General features: G+C 41.1%; 1 protein-coding gene across 1 annotated transcript in view; it reads right to left on the bottom strand.

The window, feature by feature from the left end:
- Positions 1-1,733: 1,733 nt before the first annotated feature.
- NR3C1 (nuclear receptor subfamily 3 group C member 1) overlaps positions 1,734-24,844 on the bottom strand; it is a 62,434-nt gene continuing 39,323 nt past the window's right edge. The window contains exons 2-8 of the mRNA XM_010162524.2: positions 24,488-24,651; positions 20,312-20,428; positions 15,195-15,473; positions 12,971-13,115; positions 6,709-6,839; positions 3,745-3,902; positions 1,734-2,845 (exon numbers count right to left, since the gene is read on the bottom strand). Coding sequence (XP_010160826.1) covers positions 2,693-2,845; positions 3,745-3,902; positions 6,709-6,839; positions 12,971-13,115; positions 15,195-15,473; positions 20,312-20,428; positions 24,488-24,651 — 1,147 coding nt within the window. The 3' untranslated portion in view covers positions 1,734-2,692. The remainder of the gene's footprint in view (positions 2,846-3,744; positions 3,903-6,708; positions 6,840-12,970; positions 13,116-15,194; positions 15,474-20,311; positions 20,429-24,487; positions 24,652-24,844) is intronic.

Raw genomic sequence — 24,844 nt, forward strand, 5'->3', positions numbered from 1 at the left:
CTATCTGTATCTCCGACGGGCCGCGTCAATGTTTTCATTGAGTTGGGGGTGAAAGTTATCACCAAAATACTGAATTTTACCGTAACTGTTACAAAATGTACATATTTTTTACAGATCAAAGAGAAGAGAATGATTATTTTTTTTTTTATTAAAGATGATATTTTACTCCAAAGTACTGAATATATTATCTTTTTTTTTTTTTTTTTTTAATAGGTATAACATTCAAAAAGAGATTTAAGAAAGGATGAAAATTTAGTTTCCTATTTTCACTGGGAAACAGGCTTTTGCTGAACAATAGAAACGTACTAGTGTGTTGTGAACAACCTACGCTTGATATTTACATATTGCTGGTACCTGTATGCGTATTATTGCCAAATTTTTCAAGTGGTTTTTGCTGTGGTACACGCGAGGCTGTATATGAAATTAACCCCGTCGGTTCCGAGGTGGACGCACGCAGGCAGCTGCGCGCGCGTTTTCTGCAGCGGAGGTCGGATTTAGCGGTGAATGGGGAATGGTAACCCACCATACAGATAGGAGCATTCCATCCCAGCACTGCCAACTGCGCTTCAAACACAGTGATCTGAGAAAAAAAAACAACCAAACCCCACCCTCAAAACACCCCACTGCACACACGGGTTTGCCTTCCCCACCAGAGCACTTCTTTGGATACTGAACAGCGATGCCTTCAGCGCTACCCCCAGACAATCCGCACCTTGTACGGGTGACCACTCAGCGTATTTGTGACCCCTACAAAAAATATAATTACATGTATCATGATAAAGCAATCTGTCATCTAAAAATCATCCTTATTATACACTATACAAGCTATTTTACAATCATTTGATAAATTGCTTTTAAAGCTGCAGTAGCCCTTCCCTTCTTTTCTCAGATCAGCGAATATACCGATTATACATATTTGAAACTATAACTAAATATAAAAATATATTAGGTTTTGTATTTTATCAGATGATCTTTCTCGTTTCTATTACACAAATAATCTGGCCACTTTGAGTAAAAATCAAATTTTAGAGTGGCTTAGTAAATATTTAAATTTCGAGATACAGAAAATTGTTAAGGTGCACGTAGAAAAGGCTACTACAGCTTCTAAACGTTTTAAAAGAGAGTCATCGATGGCAACAAGGAGAAATTCACAAGACCTATGGGAATTTTATGGCACGCTTAGTCATTCCATCTGGAAGGGATGCAGCCTCACAAAGACAGCGAGCTTGACATACGACTCGAGGACCACGACATCAGTAGCGACGCTTTCCCGCTCTCCAGGAAAGAGGATGAACCGGTCGGCGGCGGGTGGAGATGTGACAACGGGTCTCAGACCGCCCCGGGGCTGGAGTCCGTATGTCCAGAGGGAGGGAGGGAGGGAGGGAAGGACAGACTGCCGCCCCGCCACGGCCGACAGCTCACCGCAGAGGAGATCTCTAGAATCGATACAAGGGAAGAGAACACAACCAAAGCACTGCGCGTAATTACACGTCTGCCTCCTCAGCCCGTGGGATCTCTCCAGAGATACTTACACACTGACGAGAGATTTAAGTGTATAGAAAATGTGAGTTTCTCCACACAGAAGTAAACTTTTCTTAAGCTATGCATATTTTCCTGAAAATTTTCCTGATGGGCAGTCAGGACTGATCTTCTTGGCATCAATGCAGCCCATGACTCTTGTAGTTATGGCTGTTGCATTATATGCAAAAAATCAGGCTTTTTTTTTTTTCTTTTTTTCAATATATAAAATAACCTGCTCATTTACATCCAGTCAGGACTGGGTTAATTTTCTATGAATCTGCATATCCGACACATTTTGCGCATATACCAAAAGTATTGGCTTCATTCGCATCTATTTAAATTAGATTTGAGAGTCTTCTCCCCCCCCCCCAGGCCCTTAAAAAATGCCAAATTTTTATGGTCACTTTGACAGTTGAAAGCTATCAGGTTAGAAAAGCCCAACCCATTTTCACACGAATATACTCAAGGATTAAATGTCTAGAGGTCATTTAGGAAAGCTACGAGCTGCCCCACCTTAAAAAACCAGCTGTACAATAGGCATCTTGAAGTATTACAAAAAAATTATGTAAGAAAAAATGAACAAGCCTAAGTTCACGGTATATAAAGTTAAAGGAAATTGCTAAAACCAGACAGTAATAGCTATAAAAGGCACAACTTCCCTTTTCTGATATACACTTGTAAACTTTCTTCAGGTTACATGCATAAACCAAAATGCTACCTTAACTTTAAAAAAAAAAAAAATCCAAAACACTTTGCTTAAAAAAAAAAAAAAAAAAAAAAAAAAAAGCCTAGAAAATTGTCTCCAGCCAACTGCAGAAATTAATTAGCAGAATGTTCATAACACAGCCTCAGATCTTGTCACCGGTGGTTTTGATGCATCCATGGATGTTGCACGAGGGGAGAGAGATAATTTCTGATGAATAAGATTTATTTTCCTTTCCTTTCTCCCCAGTTTTGTTTTTTTTTTACCAAATGTGAGAAATCCGCTGCTTATATAGCCTAAATCTTGGCCCTCTGTAAACCACATGTAGTGCATAATTACAAAAGAAACACCGCTGCAAGGACAAAATTAACAAGTCTGGTAGGTTTTTTTCTTTACAAAAAAAGAAAAGAAAAAAAGAAAAAGCTATCATTTGACGTTTTCTTAAGGCAACCCTTTGTATTAAGGCAGTCACTTCTGATGAAATAAGAGCTTCTTGATATTTCCATTTGAATATTTTGGTATCTGATTGCTGATGATTTCTGCCAACATTTCTGGGAACTCAATACTCATGGATTTATCCAAAAATGTCTGGAAGCAAAAGCTCAGAAGATTTTCAACCACCTACAAATGATAAAGCAAAGAATGACTTTCACACGAACACGCGGAGCAGCGTTATTAACCCACATCCTTCCTTCCTCCTGCCTCCCCAGCTGCCCTGCCCACGCCCCGCGCCCCGCTCAGATCCTCCTCGCCACGCAGCCATCCTCATTTTCACAAATAACTCTTGTAAATGGCATTCTGATATAAACCAAATCCACAGGCAGTGCCAGGTCTTCACAAAAATGAAGGTATTTTTTATCAGTTCCCGTTCTAGCACATGGATAACATTCAGGTGGGTGAGTTTAATGCGAACTTTCCAGCTGCTTGGTACACCAGCAAGAAAAAGAAATAATAAAAAACTTGAAGTCTCAAAGTTTCCCTTGCCTTATCCAGCTTAAACACCACTTGGACTCCTTTGTACCATATGTACGGTTTAGAGTACATACCGCAAAAGCAGCAGCCTAAATTCTGAAATTCCTCACAAAATCAGACCACTACTAACACTAAAAATAGCACCGATGCAAAATTTTAACGCAATTTCAAACAATTCCATAGATTCTTGAGTAGTTTGAGTCTCCGAGACAACACTGGTTTCAAACTTCACATCTCTGCTACCACTGCAAAACCATTCACCATTTCCAAGTTCCTCCATTTTAAAGCAACAGCATTTTTAAAAACTAAAGAGATTGAAAATTATATCAATTATAAAATTAATGGCTGTGGAGCCCACTGTGGCAGCAACCTGAAAGCACCACGTTCACCTCCTTCCATCAGCCTTAAGTTGGACATCAGGGGAGCACGACCGCCTGCCCCCCCACCCCGATATTCATCGCTTTCAATTAAAAAACAGGATAGAGATTACTGTCATATCCCCCAAGTCACTTATCTGGAACACCTACAGCATCCATTCAAGAACTTACATCATGCATAGAGTCCAACAGCTTAGTCAGTTGATAAAACCGCTGCCAGTTCTGGCTGGAGTTCCCTTCTCTTTTCACAATGGCCTTGCCCAGCTCTTTAATGTACGTCATACGGATTTCTTCAAACAAAGACTGGCTCTTCAGGCCTTCCTTAGGAACTGTAACATGGACACAAACCTTTAAGACATTACACATCTATGAATTGTGGCATTATTTATAAGTTCTCTTGCATTAGTTACACAGAAATGACCGAAAGAAGGAGGACTTAATGAAATGATGGCTGAGACGCAAGGAAAGAGCAAAACCTGAGACAGATGGTTCACTGAACAAACAGCACAGGACTGCTGGCAAAATGAAAGTAATAATAAAAACCCCAAAGGTAACCCGACAAGAAACAGAGGGAAGGGAACCGGACTATGGGGGCAACAACACTAAGCTCTGGAAGTGTCTTGATGAAGAACCACCAGGGCTGGAGCTCTTCAGTGTCTGGGGAAACGTGGCATTGGAAAGATTCCATAAAAATTCTGTATGCTGAGGGAAGAGCGAGGACAGATCACAGGGTGGCTTGGCTCAGAAAGGATCCTGAAAGATCATCTAGTTCCAGCCCTCCTGACATGGATCAAATAACGTGTCCAGGCAAGGCAGGAACAGAGAGACTGGACAACAAACTGACTGCCCAAGCTGGGGAGGACTCGGCTCCTGGGCAGAGCTTCTTGGAATAGAGATGGGACATTGAGATGGGACATTGAGATAGGACTGGATACACGGGGAGCTGTGGGTGAGAAACCCAAGGTGTGGGGACTGAGGCCCATATTCAGACTCAAATCCATGCTCAGGCCTTGTGCTTATGTTCTCCTACTAGGATGGTCCTTCTAAAGGCCAAGGACTAGAAAACAAAGCAGGACAAACCAAGCGTATGGACTCCAGTGGTCCTTAAGATGCTTGATTTGAAGCCTTTGATTACCTTGGTGAAGTGAATGGAAAGAGCAGAAGAGAGAGAGCTGAGACAAAACCAAGTGAAAGCAAGAGAGGAGGAAAGAGGCCACTGAAGGACACTCCCTTCCTTAAACAAATCCAACCCTCACTACACAGTCAGCATCTGTGAGGTGTTAGTGAAGGATCTTGTCTGTCTTGTCTACACAGGAGGTGACAACAGGTCAACTTCAATAATTTAAATACTAAAGGTCTGTGAGCTACATGTCTAGACCCGCGTGGGATTCCTGTTTTACTCCTCCTTCTCCTCTTCTTCTCTTGGAAAATTTATACAGAAACACAATAAACACAAATTAAAACTGTGAAGTTGCGGATTACAAAGCCATACAAATGTCAGCTGTTCCATTTCCTGCAGTCCCACCATGTGCCACTCACACAATGTATGTACTCGAAAAGAAATGTGGAAACATATTGCCTTTCCCTGCAAACAGAACACAGAGGCCTTCTGCTGGTTAATGCTGCTGCCTGGCACGCTTCACTCGTGAACGGCCTCAATTCTACGAGTGAGCCTCTTCCCCATTCTGCCATGGAAATTCCTGTAAGGAAATTTCCAATTCCTGTAAGGAAAGTTGGCCTACACCACATCCAAAACACCTGAGGAATTTTCGGGAGAGATTTCAGAAACTGCTTTAAATCTGCAGTTTCTGGGAAGTTTCAAGTTCCTACAAAGCCCACGGCGGTGTGGAGCCCAAAGATTTCTCTGAAAAGAGCCCTTGTCCCAGCTCTGGGCTCGGCAGGCGAGGCTGTGCCATCCCAGCAGAGCAGGAGGAGCTGCTCGTGGCAGCGGATGACACCGACACCTCTCCTGTCCTCATCACCTCGGGCTTCGCAGCGTGTGCAGCTGGGTTACAAGATTCTCCTGCCTTCTTCTTGGAAAAGCCCAGAGCCACCAAGTTCTCATTTGTTTATAAGAATTAACACTGTTCTTTGCTGGAAATATTAAAGATAAGGGATGTCTGAGCCCTCGGTGTAATGAGCTGTTTAAACTTCTAAAAATATGCATTGCTGCTCTCACTGATACTTTAAACCTGTCTCTATACTAAACCAAAAATAATCTTCTGTCAAGCAGAAGCAGCAAAGACTCTGGAAAGTCCTGGGGGACGGTGGTACCAGCCCGGGGACAGGACAGGTACACACACACACACACATACACACACACACAGACAGACATCCCCGGGCACCCCTGAGTATGAACACGGGGGAAGAGAACACTGGAAGTGTTCTTCACATCAAGGTTCATATTGGTGCATGTCTGTGCACTCTAAAAAGGACTATTTTGACACTGACAATTGATGCAGCACAGACACAGAATTTTACTAAGCTGGGACCTGTTTTACTGCAGCATATCCTATCGAAGACATGAACACCATCAGGTAGTACCTTAGATAAATCTATCATGCGATCCATCACAGATCCACCAGCACTTTCTAGATGCAAATGCAAAAAGCTGCAGTTGTATTTAACAATTTTAAAATAAGTTCTGAGGGAGTCTGAAAACTTTTTTTGGGGGGAAACTGCTTCACTGGTTCAGAACTTCCTCACAGGTGGTGGTTTGTTTTGTTGTTGGTTTTGTTTGTTTGCTCTGGTTTTTGTTGTTGTTGTTGGGTTTGTTTGTTCTGGTTTTTGTTGTTGTTGGGTTTGTTTGCTTGTTTTTTTAAAGCCCATTATGCTCCTAAAGTCATAGCTTTTGCATGTTTCTTTGGGTCCTGAACTCCTCAGCCAGTCTGTGATTTATATATTTTTGAAGAATTCCAAATGGCACTTTTGAGTTAGGCCCCTCTGTTGGACTTGCAAAGTCACAATGTCTGAGCAGAACTTCCTTCACTAACCCTGTACGGTCAGGCGTCAAGGAACATTTTGACTTTTATTTGCTCTCAGGTACCTAACACAACATTAAACTAGACATGCACACCCCTACTACTGGCAAGTTAAACTTAGGTTGTTCGCATGGGTATTTAACCAGTCACGTACTTGTAGAGAGGAGAAGCAACGTCTTCATGCAGAGATACTCTTCGTATGAGACTTGAAGCCGTGACAGCTCTCGGGCAACCATAAGCATATGCTTGCATTGTTCATACATGCAGGGTAGATTCATCCTCTGCCTGAGAAACAAGAGTATAAAAATTAGTTACAGGTCTAGCTAGCTAAAAATTCTAAATCTAGGTTTTTCCACACTTCACTCAAGAGCAGTGGGGATTGCAGAGGCAGATGACAAGCTGGTACATGATCCATCTTGCAGCAAAACAATCTTTGGTGTTCTCCAGTGAACCCATTCGGGGCAATTGCCTCGGGCACCACCACAAACACTGGTGCAGCGCTGCAGCGTGAGGGGAGCACGGCGTATGAAATCCCAGGGGTATGAAGGAAGCCTGTCTTTACCACGGACTGATCAGTCAGCTTTGTTATCAACAGCCAACACAACAGGTCAGCACAAACCTGACACAAAAATCAAGTTCAGTCACCGTGTAACAAAGTTCTCTGAGTCTGGCAGTCCCAAAGCATTTCATCTGTCTAAAGAACATGATGGCATACCACACCAGAGATGAGATTTCTCTAATCCTTTCAATACCTGTGAGAAGTCCACCTAAATTTAATACAGATTTGCTCACTAGTGATAGCATCAACTTGCCATAACTTCTCTTCCAAAGTGCCATTATACTTCTGATAACCTTTTACGTTCTTAAAGTGATGCCTAATATTGCAATTAAATGTCATTACCTTGGCACTGTAATACCAAGGTTACTAACCATAAATGGAAAGACACACCGACAACCAGAGGAAAATCTTGGAAAGCACTTCCTTGGAATCAGAATGACAAGCATATATTCTTCTCCTTTTATTTTTTCTATTTCAATGAAACCCTGCACCAAGACAGGAACTCCTCCTTTTATTTAGTACCTCAGCAAAAGCAACAAGCCTCTTCACATGTGCTTTTATAGCTGGTTCCTGTGACACTACAGAACTGCAGTTTTGGGTGGGAAATGAACAAGAACAGATTAATTCTGAAGAGCCTAAGAGAGATTGATGCTGTTCCATGTACACTCGTGTAGAGAAAGAGAGGTAAAATAGTACATTTCAAGTGCAATGACTACACAATCCCTCTACAGTGATGCCAACAATTTATCTTTCGTTAATGATGTGTCACCTTTTCTAAGACATCACATATTCAGTATTATAACCTAAACAAAGACACAGGCCAAATGGAATCCCAGTGTAAGTTGAGAGTAAGATTTGGTTATCAAACGGCACCGGTTCCTCCAAAGCTGCTCTCATTTTTCAGTGCTCCCTTTCTTAGCCCTGCAAGAGAATTACACAATGAACCCTCACAAGCACCGTAAGAGACCCTGAGTGAAAACAAGAAGAAACAGGCACCTTTCCAAGGTGCAAAAAATGAAGAATAACAGGAACTCAGATGGGTTTTGAAAGACAGAAAGAAATAGAAGCTATTGAGACGACGTTAGACTTCACTAATGGAGGAGGAACAGCCAGAACACAAAGTGCACACGAGGTAAGCTCACGAAATAGGAGTAAGCGCGAGATGTTCAGTTGTAGGATGTTTCTCAGGGCACTTGACACAAAGCCACTATTTGGCTCTTTGGCAAATTTTCTCCTAACCCCTCTGGGCTGTATCAAAGGGCATCTTACATATTTCAGATTGAGTAATTTGAACACGCTCTGTGACAGGGCTCAGCAGTTTTCCTCATGTAAAACTATTACCACTTCTGGGCAGAAGGTTAAAATAAACATTATGAAATGGGTCAGCCTGTCATTCCTTTCTCTCTGCTGTAAATGCAATCACATCCTGTGAATCTATAAAACGACGTGTAGATTTTTGGCAATACCAAGGCTAGGCTGATTGCAGTCCTCAAACCCAGGAGTAAAACCCGGCCCCGCTCCCTTCAGAGAATCCCAGTGCACTGTGCCCTGGAGGGCAGCGGACCCAGGCTGTGCCAGGACAACAGGGCAGCTGATTCACTGGACAGTCCTTAATGCCGGCAAAGGGTCTGGGAAGCGGTCCCAGGCATTCCCCCCGCAGAGCTCCTGCCTGGAGCACATCAGGAGGGAGCTGCCCCAGGGTCTGGGTCACGTCACGGACCACAGACCATGCGAAGGGCAGGGGCTTGGGGGCTCCTTCTGTGCCCCCTGCTCAGTGCACTGGGACCCCTCCCTGCAGAGGGCATTCAGCAACTCTGAATTCACTTCCCCACACATAGACCAGACACAGAACTCACACTAGGTGCTGTACTTAGCCAGTTCTAATAGATACTGTACTCAGCGATGACACCAGATATGACTTCCTCTTACCAGAAACTACCTACAGAACTGTACTGACGCTGTGGAGTCTTTCTGGTGACAGCCAGGGCTGGTGACCCCTGGGAAGCTGAAGGTCTGGCAGTTGCCCGGGCTCCACAACAGCTCAGGAGGAGGCAGAGCCAGGGCTGAGGCGGGGGGAGCAGCAGGGACCTCCCCAGGGACACGGGGCAGTTCAATCCTGATGCAATTATTGCCATTCATATAAATTGAGACTTAAACAGCTGACAAGCAGCATTTTATCCTGTTTGAAGTGATCCTGCTTTAGTCATTTTGAGTCACCTTCTTGTTCTACAGGTATCTAATACTCCTCTGCTTTTGTACCTCAGAAGAAGACAGGAGCTGGGTATCAGCTCCGAGTTCTGGCTCAGTGAAAGCCCATGCAACGTACACGGGATGTACATGTGCATTCTGTGTGGGATGCATGTTGATGATAAAAGCATGTGATGATTTTCAACACTGCTGTGAGTCATTTAGCTCAGCTAAGTCTATAAAAGAATAAAAATCAGTAAACAAGAGGCTGGTATTCTGAAAAACAGATGATACTGACTCCCCAGAATTAGTTACAAAAGAACGTTCGGAAAAAATTCTGAGAATAAGGGAACTGATAGAACTGACAAAACACTGCTTATAAAAATGGAATTGCTTGTTATTTTCTTTCCAGTCAAATAACACCAATACAGCTCTAGCTGTGCTGCTGCAAGATACAGGTAACAGTGGCACAGAGTGCTCTGAGACCAGCTCGAGCTTAGGACTGTAATGCAGATACAAAGGAATATAAAGAAATAACGTGATTGTAAGATGCTTCTCTGTTCTGTTTCTTGATTTGCACTGTACATAGTAACACCTATACTTTTCTTATGACCCTTCTGAGGGTTGTTTCTAAGTAATTTATAAAATTATTGTTTATAATTTACAAAAGTAAAGGCATTTCTTGGGTGAAAAGCAGGCTAAATATATTTTAAAAATCCTAATAATTGAGATTTGAGTATGTGTAATTTCATAAACACAGTGAGATGTTTATGACTTATAGCATACTGGGATACATACAATTTTGTTTGATGTGTAAACTCAAATTATGCAACACAGCTGAAAACCCATCCACGTGAATATTTGTCACTATTTTGTAAGGCTGCAATGATACAGGTCTGCATGGGGGGCTCACGTGAGGCTTGGAGGTTTTTGCCAACTCCTCAACTTGTTTATATTTCCATTCAATAAAAACCAAATACATCATTAATCTAAAGGTTGTGGTTTGTAGAGAGGTAAGACCTCCTGGATACTGTGTTCTAACACAGCTTGGCTGCAGACACACAATTTCGTTCTAGTCCTCTACTAAAATGAAGCTTTGAAACTGCAATTAATAGATACGAAGACAGAACAAATTCTTAGTTACAAATTAAAAATGTTCATGTAAAGAACAGGTCTGTAGAAATGTCATTTGCAGCTCTCAAAAATTACAAGTTTGAACAACTTCCACCTCTTTATCTGCACGCAGAAATCTGAAACTACCAAACATGAAGCCAAAAATCAGATGCAGACAGCTTCAGTTAACTGGAAAAGTGACCGTGATCCTGCACTGCAGACAATCCAAATGCAGGTCCTGATCCTGCTACAGACACAGACACCCACGGGGAACTGCATGGAGTGGAATTTTCTCCTTGGTGGCCACGATGTCTCTCTCGTCCTACCCAACATTCTAGCACCAGCAATGTCTCCCCAGCAGCACTGCCCCTCTGGCTTTCCCTGCAGAACCTCTCTTCATCAGCTTCTTACAGCTCCTGCAGTGGTTTTATGTATTATTCAGTGTGTGTCACGCTGAACTCAGAGGTGGCTGTATTTTATTGATGAATGGTACATAAAAAGTTACGACCAGAGAGAGTTTTATGGGGAACCTGTAGCACACTGGAAAAGAAATTGCAGTTCTCTCAGTTTTATTGAAAACAAATGTCATTTTGAGAAACAATTTATGTACCAAAACTGTAACTAGAGCGAATTTGAGAATTAATATTTAGTATAACAGGATTATCCTTGCAGGTTTTCACTGACACAGCTGTAAAGCGCTGTGGTTTTGACCCATTGATAAAACAGCAGGAGACCTCTGACTTAAAACAAATTAGACCTTCTTATGCTTATTAGTGTCAATATCAATTATTTCAATTCCACCACATGGAGACTATTTTACTCTAGAGACATATTCCAAGAACTTTAATAAACATAAGTGCACAGATAGGTGCTCACCCATCATCTGCTCCTCACCTTTTTAAAAAAAATTATTACTATAAAGAAATTATTATAGTTTATAAAAGCCTGGACAAATATTTACATTGAAAAAAAAAACATGGAAAAGAAATAAGTCTGAAATGTAAACAGCTAATCTCATAGAAAAATGCAACAATTATTATATTTTTTAAACAGGGAAAGGATTTGATACTGAAGTACAACAGGAACAGAAACACTAACACGACTGCCTCAAACCATGCCAAAGGTACTGCCTCCATTTTAAAGACAAGAAAACAGAGACATGAATAATAACTTTGTTACTTGCATCACTTTTCCAATTATTGTCAGTGAAATTGTGATGCTAAAAACGTTTTGTGATTGTCTGTGTCAAAGGCCCTGTGTAATCTTATTTATTAGCTTTAGTCTCCACAAATGGACTGCACCATTTAATGAAAAAAGAAATGGCAAATCCACAGCGATAGCATCATATTAATTGCAATCTGCAGATGGGTAAGCTAGGTTTTTAATTACTGGCCAGCAACCTCAAAGATTTACATCTAGAGGGTATTTTCAGCAACTAATTCAGAATACAGCCCGAATGCCCTGAAAGGCTTTACAAACACAGCTATCACCTCGGGAACTGTAAGACTCAAAGAGCACTTGAGAAGTTTGTTCCAGACTATGCAGACACTCTTCCACTTGCCTGAAGAAACTGCTTTTTAAAAAAAAGAGCTGAAGGACACAATCCCTGAATTGGCCTCAGAGTCAAAGGCAGCAGGAGAGCGTGACAGGTCATGGGGACGAATTCCTGAACACATCCCAACCGCAGAGGGTGGGAGATGGAGTATTTGCTCTCCAGACTGGAGGCAGAAAGGCACAACCTCACCTGATCTGCTACTGCACCTCTGAAACAGCACACGGAATGTAAAATAACTATACACATGTCTGTGCAAAATGTATACCTCCACTGCATGTCAAAGTGAGCCTTACCCCCATCACCCCAACAGCCCTACATCCCCTCTTTCACTGCTCTACAACACCAAATCACTGCATGAATTCAAAAAATATGAGGAAAATGATGCATAGCGCAAGAAAAAAGATGCCCAGAACCTTCTAGCAAGTTCAATTTTTCTTGAAAATTGATAACAAAGTTAAAAAAAAAAAAACAACATACAAGTTTTTCCATCTGTAACCTTGTCTTTTCAGCCAGATTTTAATCAGGCTCAGATATAAATGTTTATCCAACCAAGAAGTAGGTTAAACTGGTGCAGGACCACACCATCACTCCTATACAATAAACATACAGAACATTATGCAATTTGCCAAACGTTTCTCTCCATCCCAGATGTATTTTTAGGTTGAACAGAGTTGGCTCTGATCAAATGAATGATTATAATGAATGGAACAGGAACAGTCACAACATGGAACATCTCAGTACAAACACCTCCCACTAAAACTTTTTTTTTATATAAATACACTTAACATCTAAAATACCTTTCTTCCATTTGACTTATTTAAAAAACTCTAAGCAATCTGCTAAAAGAAAAACAAGTTGCAAATGACAGACTGATCTGTGATCTCCGAAAGAATTTGCTACCCAGTGATTCACTCCTCAAGCACAAAACCCAGAAGCACTGCGTGGAGGAGCCTCGGATCACCCCAAGAAACCTGGGAAGTGACTCACGTCTGTCTTACTTACTCATTAATAATCAGATCTGGTGCAAAGCACAGGAGATTTCCATTTGATTGTTTGTATGATCTCCAGCCTAAAGCAAAAGCCATCAGGAACATCCACGAGTACTGCAGAAGAGTCATTTGGTCATCCAGATGTAAATTGCGGAAACCTGGAAAAATAAAAGTGGAGGAATTGAGGTGTGTCAGTACTGGTGGCAAAAAAAAAAGGAAAAAAAATAATTAAAAAAATCCCATAACTTGGAAAGGGACCATCCTTATCATCAGTACAACTTCTGGATGGCCAGTGCAGGTTACCTCTTTTAATAGTGGATTTAATCAAAATTTCTGTAACAGTGATGACTGTACCTGAAATAAGAATGACATTTCTTGCCATACAACAATCATCAGATTCAGTCAAGTATTTCTGTATTTTTAGATTAGATTTTTGGCAGAAGAAGGAAAAAAAGAAATTAAAATAATAAGAGTTTTCTTATGAGAAAGTTCTTGTTGAATGAAAAAAAAAAAATAGACTTTAAAAGGGGTGCAAAATTCCAACGCCACTCTCCAGCTACTGAGGTTACATTCAAACACTGAGCGTCCCGTTGAGGAATCCCTTGTCTAGGCAAGATGTGGCACGTTTAGAAATCAAGCGTTTGTAACCACAGGACTCCAGTCACAGTATATATATATATGAAAAAAATCAGAATATATGCATGTGCTTATTGGTAACTGATAGTCAGTTAGATAGATTACAAAAGACAACAATTACATTCAATACATACTATAATTCGTTTGGTTATCTTCCAAAAAGAACAGTATTTTTTAAATTCAAAACTCTTGAAATCTTCGCTCAAACCCTCCTCAGGAAAAGGTGATTTTGAAATCCCAACTAAAGGGTTTAGCAACCAATGCTGGCTTACTGTTAGTATGTCTGAAGGTGCACAACCAGTAGAAGTATATACAAGTTAAATACTCATGAAGAACCACCTTAACAACCAAAAAAAAAAATTAAAAAAAATTTAAGAGTAGTTCCCAATATAATTATTAAAGAGAAGACTGGCATTTTCATTAAGAGCATATGTTCTAACCTGAAGGGTTTGTCTAATTAGGGAAACTGTTCAGAAGAGACTATGAACATGGGACTGGTTTATAAAAATGGTCTCTAAATTTGTATTTGTGAACAGCAGATGGTCTCCCAAGGACCTGTCCCAGGAGAGTGTGCATATGAACTTTTCCTAACGGAGACCTTGGCTAATTCAGCGTAATTCCCCATGGCAGAAAAGCCCTGACTGACACAGCAATCTCTCTGTTCACATCTCTGCTGATATATATATATTTGAGTTTCTAGCTTTTCTTTCCTACTGTTAATTTACTCCCCTTATTTCCCCTGCCTCTAAAGAGACACCATTATAACTCGAATTTCTTTTTTCTTTTATTTTTCTTTTTTGCAGACCTGGATGTGATGTTATTCTTGGGCAACACGTGCACTATGGAAGTGTTTGTGCCAGGGATTTTGAAAAGGGGCAGCTAACAGTCCTGCCTAGAAGTGAAAGGGAGAAAACCACCGCTCTGTTCTGTCAGGAATTAACAGATTTTCAGCTTTGCTTGTGGCCCTGGCCTCTGCCAAAGACATACTATGGGATGCTATGTGTTATGTCCAAGACTGAGATATGACATCATCTCCTTTGCAAGGCAATTTGTTAACTCTGTCTTCAGGTGGAAGCCAAAATAGCAACCAACCTTCCACGCTCCCCAGGTGACAGTCAGTTCCATCATGCAGCTACAGTGCTTGACAGAAAATGAACAGCCCAAGTTCCCCTCATGCTCAAATGCCTCTTCCCAGTCAAGATAAAACTACAGATACGGTGAGGGGTAGTAAAACAGAACCATCCATGAACACAAACCCAGATAAGCCAGCACAGCAGCACCAGCCCATAAAAGTCAGGAGAACCTCATTGCTAAAAATAGTCAAGAAATAATTATCTAAGAGGTGCAGCTAGAGCTAATAAAAAGCTCTCTGTAGTACTTCTAGAAACAAATCTCTATTTTAATATGAATTTTAACAGCTTGATGGTCAAAGGGTTCAAAGTAAAATGACCTAACTGTAATCCTAGTAAGTAAAGCTTTGCACCTGTTTTTCCTGCTTTTCCTCTCTATGAGCTGACAGCTTTGAAGGAGAGCAAACGCAAAGAGAGATTTTTTTTTTTTAGACCAATAAATATTCTGTAATTAAGATATTTGCCTGTTACCTGGTATTGCCTTTGCCCACTTGACTGCAGCCACCACTTGCCGCCCTCCCAGCATGTTGAGCGTGGAGAGGATGCGCCAGCTGGAGTCGGGCAGGGTGCTGTCGTAGCCCGAGTACAGCACCTCCGGCTCGATCACCTCCAGCAGCGACACCAGGGTGGGCGTCAGCTGCGGCAGCGAGGCGGGGACGATGCTCTTGTTCCCGGGGCTTTCAGAAGCATCTCGCGTTCCCGGTATGCTAGTCTGCTGAATTCCTTTTATCTTCTTCTTTGTTTTTCGAGCTGGGAAAGTGTTGGTAAGTTACAGGTTAGGTAATGGAAAGTGACCACGCGGCAATAACAGTCTGAGAGAGGAAATGCTGCTTTTGCTTTCCCGCAGTTGCAGATCAGGCAGCTGAAACTTCTGAAGCTTTTTTTTTTTTCATCAACCTGTAAATAATTTCACTACAATTCTAATTAAGCTTCCCGTGAAAATAAGTTTATTTTATGTTTTAATGAAAGTCACATTTATGTTTGTGTTTCAAAATGTTAAACCACGTCTGCAGGTAGCACAAATCCCAGGCCTGACCCTACAAATTGCTGTTACATGCGAAATTTCAGTGGAACTTCATGTGACAGCATGACACCTGTCTGGAAATATTTGCAGGACTGCACACTTTCTAAGTTCCTTAAAATATTAAGTATAGAAAACATAGAGAAGAAAGGAAAAAATACATTTAATGGGTAAGAAGTTAGTCGATCTCTCGAGCCAGGGAAAACATTTTTTTGCAAGTGCTGGGCAGGAGGAGATTTTTCTCTTGCCAGCTCTCTTGCACATAAATCATTGCTGTGTAATTAAACCATAAAACTCATTCGCCAAATAAATAAAACATCACACAGAGATGTTAACTGTAAACTACAAAAAGTTGGAGCAACAATTTTATTAGCATATTGTCAATAATGGAGTCTCCTGCTTGGCTTTCAGCTCTCCTGGACGTTGTCTGCTGCACCGAACGTGCTATTTAACCGAGACCAAAATGAAACCCCGTTCTCTTCCTGTGTCTTCATTAATTAATTGATTTCTGTTCTGGAACTTCGCAGATAAATCAGTAGCACATAAAAGCATCACGTAACGTGGTTTCACATTCAAAGTTTCGACTGACCTATTCAGAATCTCTATTCATCAGAAAGGCACCGACTCTGTAGCTTAACGGCATGAAAAATCCCCCTTCTGACCGTGTTTCTCCCACTGGTTTGGACAGAGACTTCAGAAGCTAACTGCTAAAGATAACAAATTCCCTACAGACCTTGGATAAACTGCATTTTCCCAAAGGCTTATACACTGGTCACACTTGCCAAGACTCTCACGGGGGAATAGTAACAGTTCTTTCCTTGGAGCAAAGAGCTTCTTGTTATTCTCATCTGAATTTTGAAATGGCTGCTCCAAAACCCTTTCAACATTCTGGCATTCTCTGCCCCATTATTCTTGTTCTCAAAAGCAAACGAACTGCTTTGACTTAAATTTACATGCACACACCTTCAGCTTAATGCAGACACCTGGTATGGAGTATTTCCAGCCCAGAAAGTCTGGTAAAATTATAATCAGAAGAACTATTTATAATCAGAAGAACTATATCTGATAAGACAAAGTATTATGCAAGAATTTTTATTAGTCTATGCTGCTAGACCTGGCTTAGATATATTGTTGTAATTCACTAAAAAAAAAAAAAAAAAGGAAAAGAAAAGAAGGTTGGGATAATGTATTTCTTTACTATTTATTTTCAAATATAAAAATACCACAAATTTACAACCAGCTCCTTAAGGCAAATTACAGAAGAGAATCCATACAGATAAACTCAGCATGGAAATAAAGGCATCCAAGATTTTCTGTTAAAAACAAACAACTCCCCCCCAAAAACCCCAACCCCTGCAGTTTGGCACCCAGCAAGGCTGACAGGTTTCCTATTTTACTGCACACATTTCCTGCCCGCTGGGCAGATGGCCCGTGCACCTGAACCACGCGGGCAGCTCCGAGTCCCGGGAGGCGATGGAATGTTCCCACCACCACCACCACTGCCAGACAGACACGGAGACCAAGCACCTCCCTTCTAAAATGGGACAAAACCCACCGCAGGTACAGAGCCGGGCAAGGGATGGCATTAGGAAGAGGAAGAGATCCTTCAAAAAACTGAAATAAATTCAAAATGAAGATGGCAGGAAAAAACCCCATAAATTCTGAACAGTTTAACGATAAAGTGCAGTTATGAAAGGCCAACAAATTATGAGAGGACTTTTTACGGGCATAAAACCTAACAATAAATCTGTTCCTCAAACACATCAGAGAGAGAAAGGGTGCCAAAGCGTGCCGAGGGGCAATTATTGATCAAAGGGAAATGGGAATGCAAAGAAATAAAGGCTGCACTACAAAATGTTCTTATTCTACTGTATAAATCTCTGGTACCTGCAGCTTGATAGCTGCGTGGTTTTCCAGTCCCCTACCCCCAAAAAGACATCCAATAGAATCATAGAATGGTTTGGGTTGGAAGGGACCTTAAAGATCATCCAGTTCCAACCCCCCTGCCATCAGCAGGGACTAATAGAAACAGGAAAGTTCTAGAAAAGGGTGACAAGTAAGGCCAAAGGTAGAAAATTATCAGGTAATGTGTACATGGAGAAGCTTCTGTCTCTGCACAACAGCAGGTAAGAAATAAATTACTGCATGGTAGATTTTAGGTATTTATTTCAAAATAAGTTACTCTTCTACTCAATTCCTATCGGGGAAATCCACTGTGGGTATTATAAACCCAGAGATATTAAAAACGTGGCTGGACAGGCTCATGGAAGAAGTCTACCAACAGGTAAGGCTGAGTGAAAGGGGTCTTCAGACTGACGTCCTAAGATACTCTGATTTCTTGCCACTCATTAACTAATTTGCTTATAACCATTATTTACGCACTGAGTATACATCTGACGACTTTTCACAAAGAAATTACTGTCTAAAAAGTATGCAAATTTAATTACCTTTTAAACAAGAGTAATTCCTGAACTGTGACCCTAAAATAGCCAAGGTAAAAGGAACTTTCTAAATGTGTCTTCTGCACTGTATGCTGCCTCCCAGTCTTCTTTTCGATGCCTTCTCCTGTATGACCAATTCACCATCTGTTCAGGTCTGTCCGACAAACCATTGTTTCCATGGTTGGGTTCCCCTGTTTCACACTAACCTGGCTTCTTCCATTTTTGCATTACTTAAGTTTCTAGGTCTCTTTTCCTTCTCAATCGTAAAAACTTCACCCCTGCCTTTTCTAACAACTTGTATAACAATACCCATCCTCCAAAAATCACTATTCTCTAGGACTCTCTGTGACAAAGTTCAGGCAAATTACAGTTGGAAGGGCTCCAAACTACATGCGGAGAAGTGGCAAATATCAGATGTAATTCGATTTTAATTTTCTTTGGTGCAGAAAGGCAACTCACGTGACACGTCCTAGAGCCTGAGATAGCTGTGTCAGTGTCTAGAGTTCACGTAAATTGATGCAGGAATGGAAAGGCTTACTGTTAGAGTAATATACATAATAAGGTGGTTTATTCATATAGATAAATATATGCATACAGCGTATGTATTTTGAAAACAACTATGGAGAGAAAAAATAGAAACAAGTCTTAAACCAAAATGCATTCTTTTCCACCTCAAAATGAAAATGATGTTTTTTTGCATTACTCTAAACTTTCTTTAGGCTTTGCTCTTAACTCTACTTGCTACTGGTCACACCAGCCCCAGTGGGGCACTGCAACTTCCCACCTTGGACCCTAGGAGTAGGCAGGTGGACTACCCTGCTATTATATTATCCCTGAAGTTGCAAGGCTCAGCCAACTGGGAGTGTCCAACAAGCTCAATCTAGCTCACGGGAGACACTCTTCCTTTAATGACTTATTTTAGAACCCACCATTGTAGATTTTTGTCTGTTAAGTGATGTACCCTCCACCTATATCACAGTAACGCCTCACGAACTGACCAGCAACAACCCCAAATCTCTGCCCTGAAGTATGGGATGTACTCAGAAGCACCTCACAGAAGGGGAAGCGTTTCAGACCGTTGGGTTTTTCCCCTTTGCTCTGAAGGAAGGGGCACGTAGAGCCACCTGCAGGGCAGAAAACTTGGTGACTTGTCCTCCTGAGAGAGGCTGGAAGCAGCAGCAGAAGAAAGGACGTGCTATCATGGACTCCCAACACGTGTATCATCTGCCTCTTTAACATAATTCACCACTTATCCTTTGGTAAAATGTATTATCACTGACTGAAACGAAACTCCGTTCATATCTGTATCTGACAAATACATTTTTGACATTTTTATTTTATCTGACAAGTTTGATTATTCAAGTATCACCATGATAACTATGCTAGTGAGTACTGTATTAATCTCTACAGTTCAAGGAAAAAATATCAAGCATAAAAACACAGCTGACACTAATAAAAATGTTTTATGCCATTTTACAGCTGCTGCTAAATCTCTAGTTGATGTGGTCTCAGTCTCCCATAAGCCATCCAGGACTTAGCAGAAAACAAAACAAATACGTACTGGTACACTGAATTTATTTATTTAACCTATCTTTTCTAGAGAGATTCTGACAGACATTTAAGAAGAATCCACAGCATGAACAAAAATAATTTCCTTTTCTTCAGTGTGAAGATGTAAACCCCACTCCAACTTGAGACCTGTCTCTCTGGGCTTTTTTCCCTCTCAAATGTGGTTTCAGCGTCCGATCACTCTCCTGGGTAAGGATGGGCAGATGTCACACTTCTCTGCAGTTCTCCTAGACTGCTGCTGCCTCAGATTCAGTGAAAAACCAACAAGATATATGTGCTGACAGGAATAAAAGATAACCCTGGTTTGTGTGTATGACTCACTTCTGCTGAACATACTGAGAGACAAAGCCATTGAGTATGGATAGGAAAGTACAGGAGAAATTTTAGTGTAAAAAAGTATCTTGCTTTCACTAAAATGCTCATACATGCCACAACGTGCAGTAATTACTTTTAACATATTAAAGTGCTACTCAAATAACTGCTTTAGCTTCAGAAGCAGCATGACCTTTAATGCCTAGGACTCAAAAATAAGACAGGGATTGAACGTTTTGAGTTACCTTCGAGGTTCATGCCAGCTTGAAGACATTTCCGGTAGCGGCAGGCTGGGCAGTTTTTCCTCCGAATTTTGTCGATAATGCAATCGTTTCTCCCAGCGCAGAGATAGTTGTGCTGCCCTGTGTTCACAACGACAAACAAAATAACCATCAGCCCTACCATCAGAGTAGTAGGTGAAGTCATTCAGTCTTACAGTAGCATTAAAGATCTGGGGACTGTGTAATACCTTTACTTACTGTACTTCATTTCTTGCCAAAATAAGATCATTCTCCATATGATCTCATATATCTAGACACCAAACAGATTTCTCACATTTCGACACCAAAGTCAATAAATTTAGGTAGAAATAGTATTTTCTATTTGTTAACATCAGGCAAATTCTATTTTTAAAAGCATTTAGCTCTGAGGTTTCTCAAAGCTGTCTTCCATTGCATGTTTCCAATTTCCCTAAACAGTTTCGCAAGAGACGTAAATAACATTCACAAACACATTTTGAAAGTATACATGTAAACATTTCTACAGACACACAGACACAGCCTTCATCCTTTTGAAAGCCATGAAACCTTCTCCCAGTTTCACTTATAGAGTCTGAACTGGACAAACCAAGTTCTCTGACATTTTCATGGATTCACAGATCCAGAGCAAAACTGACTCTAGAAACATGGCAACTTGAACTGCATAAATTACAATAAATGCATTTCTTAGCTGTTAAGAGCAGGGCAAGAAGAGAGTAGTATCTATTCTTAATTATTTGACTTAAATGAATAAATGTCTCAATATAACTTATTTAGAGAAAGGTATTACTAAAAGATCTATCCTTCTCCCAGACAGGGATCAAGAAACACATTTCTGTAGAGGGCAGAAAGCTGCAACTTAGGTTTTTACACTATTTTTCAAAGTCCTGATGGCATAATATTGTGAGAAACAAACATATTTTCCAAATACTGAGTTATTAACAATGAAGTCTAAGAGTCTTATCACAGAAAGAGAGGAAGGTAAAGGAATTTGTTTCAAACCAGCTGTGAAAATTATGGCTATACAGAGTCCATTGCTATGGCTTTAGTCCAACTTCTCCGTGTTTCAACTTCATATTCCGAGGAAGCCTGGAATGTTTTCCTGTATGAACCCCTCTACCTTTTCCATGTGAAGAAGAGGAAGCCTTATTGACCCTTGTATAATCTTTGTGTTTAAGATACGTTAGAAAATAGGTCCGTGATTCATGATTTCATTTGCCATCAGGAAACTAATACGTATAGAACCAATATACACGCACACACACACGGAATATAAACCCACTGATATTTGTCATCACTGCAGTAGGACAGAGACTCCAATTTCACATCTCACAAAGATGTCCAGTGAGACCACAGCTTCACACAGTCAATACAGATGCTGCAGGTACAGATCTTCCTGAGCTGCTCCATATTCTTCCTAACAAAGAGCCTCATCCCCGTGACGGTACTGTTTGCTTTCTTGTATTTACTACTCCCCTATTCTTGCCTTTTTTAGGGGAAGGCTAGACTATTTCTGTGTATTATATTATATTCAAGTTTTCTCGTCACATTAATATTTTGTGGAAAAATGAAGGGAAGTTGATGCCATCCTCTGCTTCATGTCCTCTGACTGCTGCCCAGAGGACATGCCAGTTGCACAAAGGGACGCAGTTCAGTTATCTTTGCTGCTCAAAAACCAAAGATGCTTCACAAACAATATGCTGGTAAAAACTGGTAATGAGGAAACAGAAGATGTTTCCAAGGGGATTTCCAGCAGACAGGGGCGTTTTATGGAGAGGCTAGACACTCTGCAACGTTGGGATGTCCATAGCCCAGGTTGGTGCCTGGGGCTCTGAAGCACTGCGAGACTGAAGGCTCATCTGAGCACAGCAGTGTGTAAAGAGGTCAGAAACTGCAGGCAAAGGATTTGGGGAGATGGAATTAAAAATGCTACAAGGAAAATCTGGAGCACAGCAGGAGGCAGAGGTGTTGGGGGAATCTGGTGGAGGGGAGGTGTGAGGATCCGAAGCAAGGCGAGGAAGCGGAGGTGGGGAGGAGCGGTGAAGATCTGGGTTGGCAGGAGGGTGGGGGTAACACGCTTGGGAAGTGAACGGGGTTGGTTCTGGGACTGCAGAAATTGAACCATGAGGACTCTGAAGCACCAGAAAAATAAGAACTAGAACAAGATGGCTTTGGCCATCCTGGGGTCCTGAAGAACTACACATAAATATATAGTTGCTGTCCCACCTTCATCCTTCCTCTTCTCTTCTAGTTCTCCTCTTTGCTGAAAAAAATACACTTTATATTGATTTTTCTGTATATTGATACTTTCATATTCTGTGGCTATTTCTGTCACAGCATACATGTGTTTAGACAAAGGTACAAAAAAGGGTTTCAGGCTGAAGGCTGGATAACCAACGTGCAGACTCAGCTTGATCTGTACACTGACAGGTGCCTGGCAGCTATGATTAAAAAGGATATTGCAGAAACAAATTCTTTTTACATATGTTCCTAATAAGAAAAATGCCTGTAAGAGACAAAAGCAAATTATTTGTTCCTTAAAGTGAATACTAGAACTAACAGATCCTGGAAGAGCTCCTGAAAACGTCCACAATATCTAATCTGAAGGATTAAGGTTGGGATAATCTGTGGAACAATAAGAACAAAAGCAGAGGTAAACCTTGAACAATTTATTGCAATGTTTCAGCTTCAAGCCTGCTCACATCTTTACCATTAATACAGCTGAGAGAAGAGGTGACAAGTCTCATCACTGAACAAGAGTAATTCCCGCGTTCATTTCTTCATATATCAACACTTTCATGCTTTGTTCAAGCTTAAGGATGGGCAAAACCATCGCTATGACACATATTTAGCTGCCATATAATACTTCTTCTGAGGGATAACCACTGACCTTATTCTAGTCAAAGACAGAAGATTATTTCCTTCAAGTAAAGAGTCTGGTTCTAAATGGGAGTGCAACTGGGAGTCAGGGATAGCCCAAGCAGCTCAGTGCTTTGCACTTCAGCTCCTACTGTCTCTTGTTATGCTCCAGAAACAGCTGCAGCCTCCCACGGCCCTGACATCCCTTCCCCTTGTGACTGGCAGAAACTGCGACACGAACTGGGCTTCTCCAATCCCTCCGAGAGGATCTGCATCTCCACGAGCCCCCGACGGCATCCAGCGAGCTGGGGACCGGGAGGAAGCGCTGCTTCGGAAGGACGGGACGGTGGCTCGTCTCTGTCAGAGCAGCCTTCCCTCCTCTCCAGCCAAACCCAGCTTGCAGAAACGTTAGGAAAAAAGGAGAGTCTGACTGACTTCAAAACACCCAGGAATGGCTGCATGAAGAACGAGACAGGAGACCCTGTGAGGCTGTATCTAAGAACGATGTGATTTCAGAACAGAGGAATGGCTATCCTTTCACAGATGCTGAGAACATACTGTTGCTTTTCTGCTCCTCTCTGATACTGAAGTGAAGCATCAAACATTGAGGTACAACCCACTTCATTACATAATGGCTAATTATGCAGCCCGAAAAGCAGAAATCACTTGTTCTGCTACACACACTATAGATTCACACTGAGTTTTTCATCATCTCTATTTCCAGAAGGATTTTCTTCCTGTGATCAGAGAGAAATCTCAATGATCCAAAGCCACACACGTTCCTGTTACCTGGCTACCCCTGCAAGCATCACACGTGGACATGTAATACAACCAATATTCCTTACAGGAAAAGTTGTAAAACTACCATAACCTCACACACAACAGATTCATCAAGTTTCGTGTACAGTTTTATACACAAATCAGCTAACACTAAACTTAAAAAACACAAACTTTACAAATCTAATGCACACAGACAAACATCTTTATACAAACAGGACAAATAAACAAAAACAACCGTGAAAGAAAAGGAAAGAAACAAAAAGCCAAGCCAACAATACATCCTTTTACACTCGGAGTGAATGGGAGCATTTTATAAATGTAAATGGAATCTATGCTTCAGATAATCACACCATTATCAATGGTATTTACTACGAAAAGAACAGTGATATAATGGACGGGGTTTTCCAGTAGGATTCTTGCAAAAACATGGATCCCAGTAAGATTAAATAGACTGGTTTTCAATGTGGACAATATGTATGTGGATTTTACATTCTTAAACAGCAAATTCATCAGAGCACGTCTTACCTTCCACAGCTCTCTTGAAGAACACTTTGCAGCTGCCACACGTCAGAACACCATAGTGACAACCAGAGGCCTCATCAGAGCAAACAAGACAAAGCTTGGGAGGTGGTCCCGTAGTTGCTGAGGTTGTGGATGGAGAAGAGCTTACATCTGATCTCATTCCAGGACTAAAAAAAAAAAAGCATAAAAATACTTTTAATTATATAATTATTAAACGTAATAGTCCTAAAGAAAAAGGTTGTCCTTATCCTCAGTATTACAGTTCTGCACACAAAGCTCACCAGACTCTGAAGCAGTTAACCAGTAAGTTTTGGAAAACCTAAGCAAAGCTGTAAGGATTTTTCACTGCCTACTTGACTA

This window comes from Antrostomus carolinensis, unplaced genomic scaffold (genome assembly GCF_000700745.2).
Source record: "Antrostomus carolinensis isolate BGI_N321 unplaced genomic scaffold, ASM70074v2 scaffold2782, whole genome shotgun sequence".
NCBI lineage: Eukaryota > Metazoa > Chordata > Aves > Caprimulgiformes > Caprimulgidae > Antrostomus > Antrostomus carolinensis.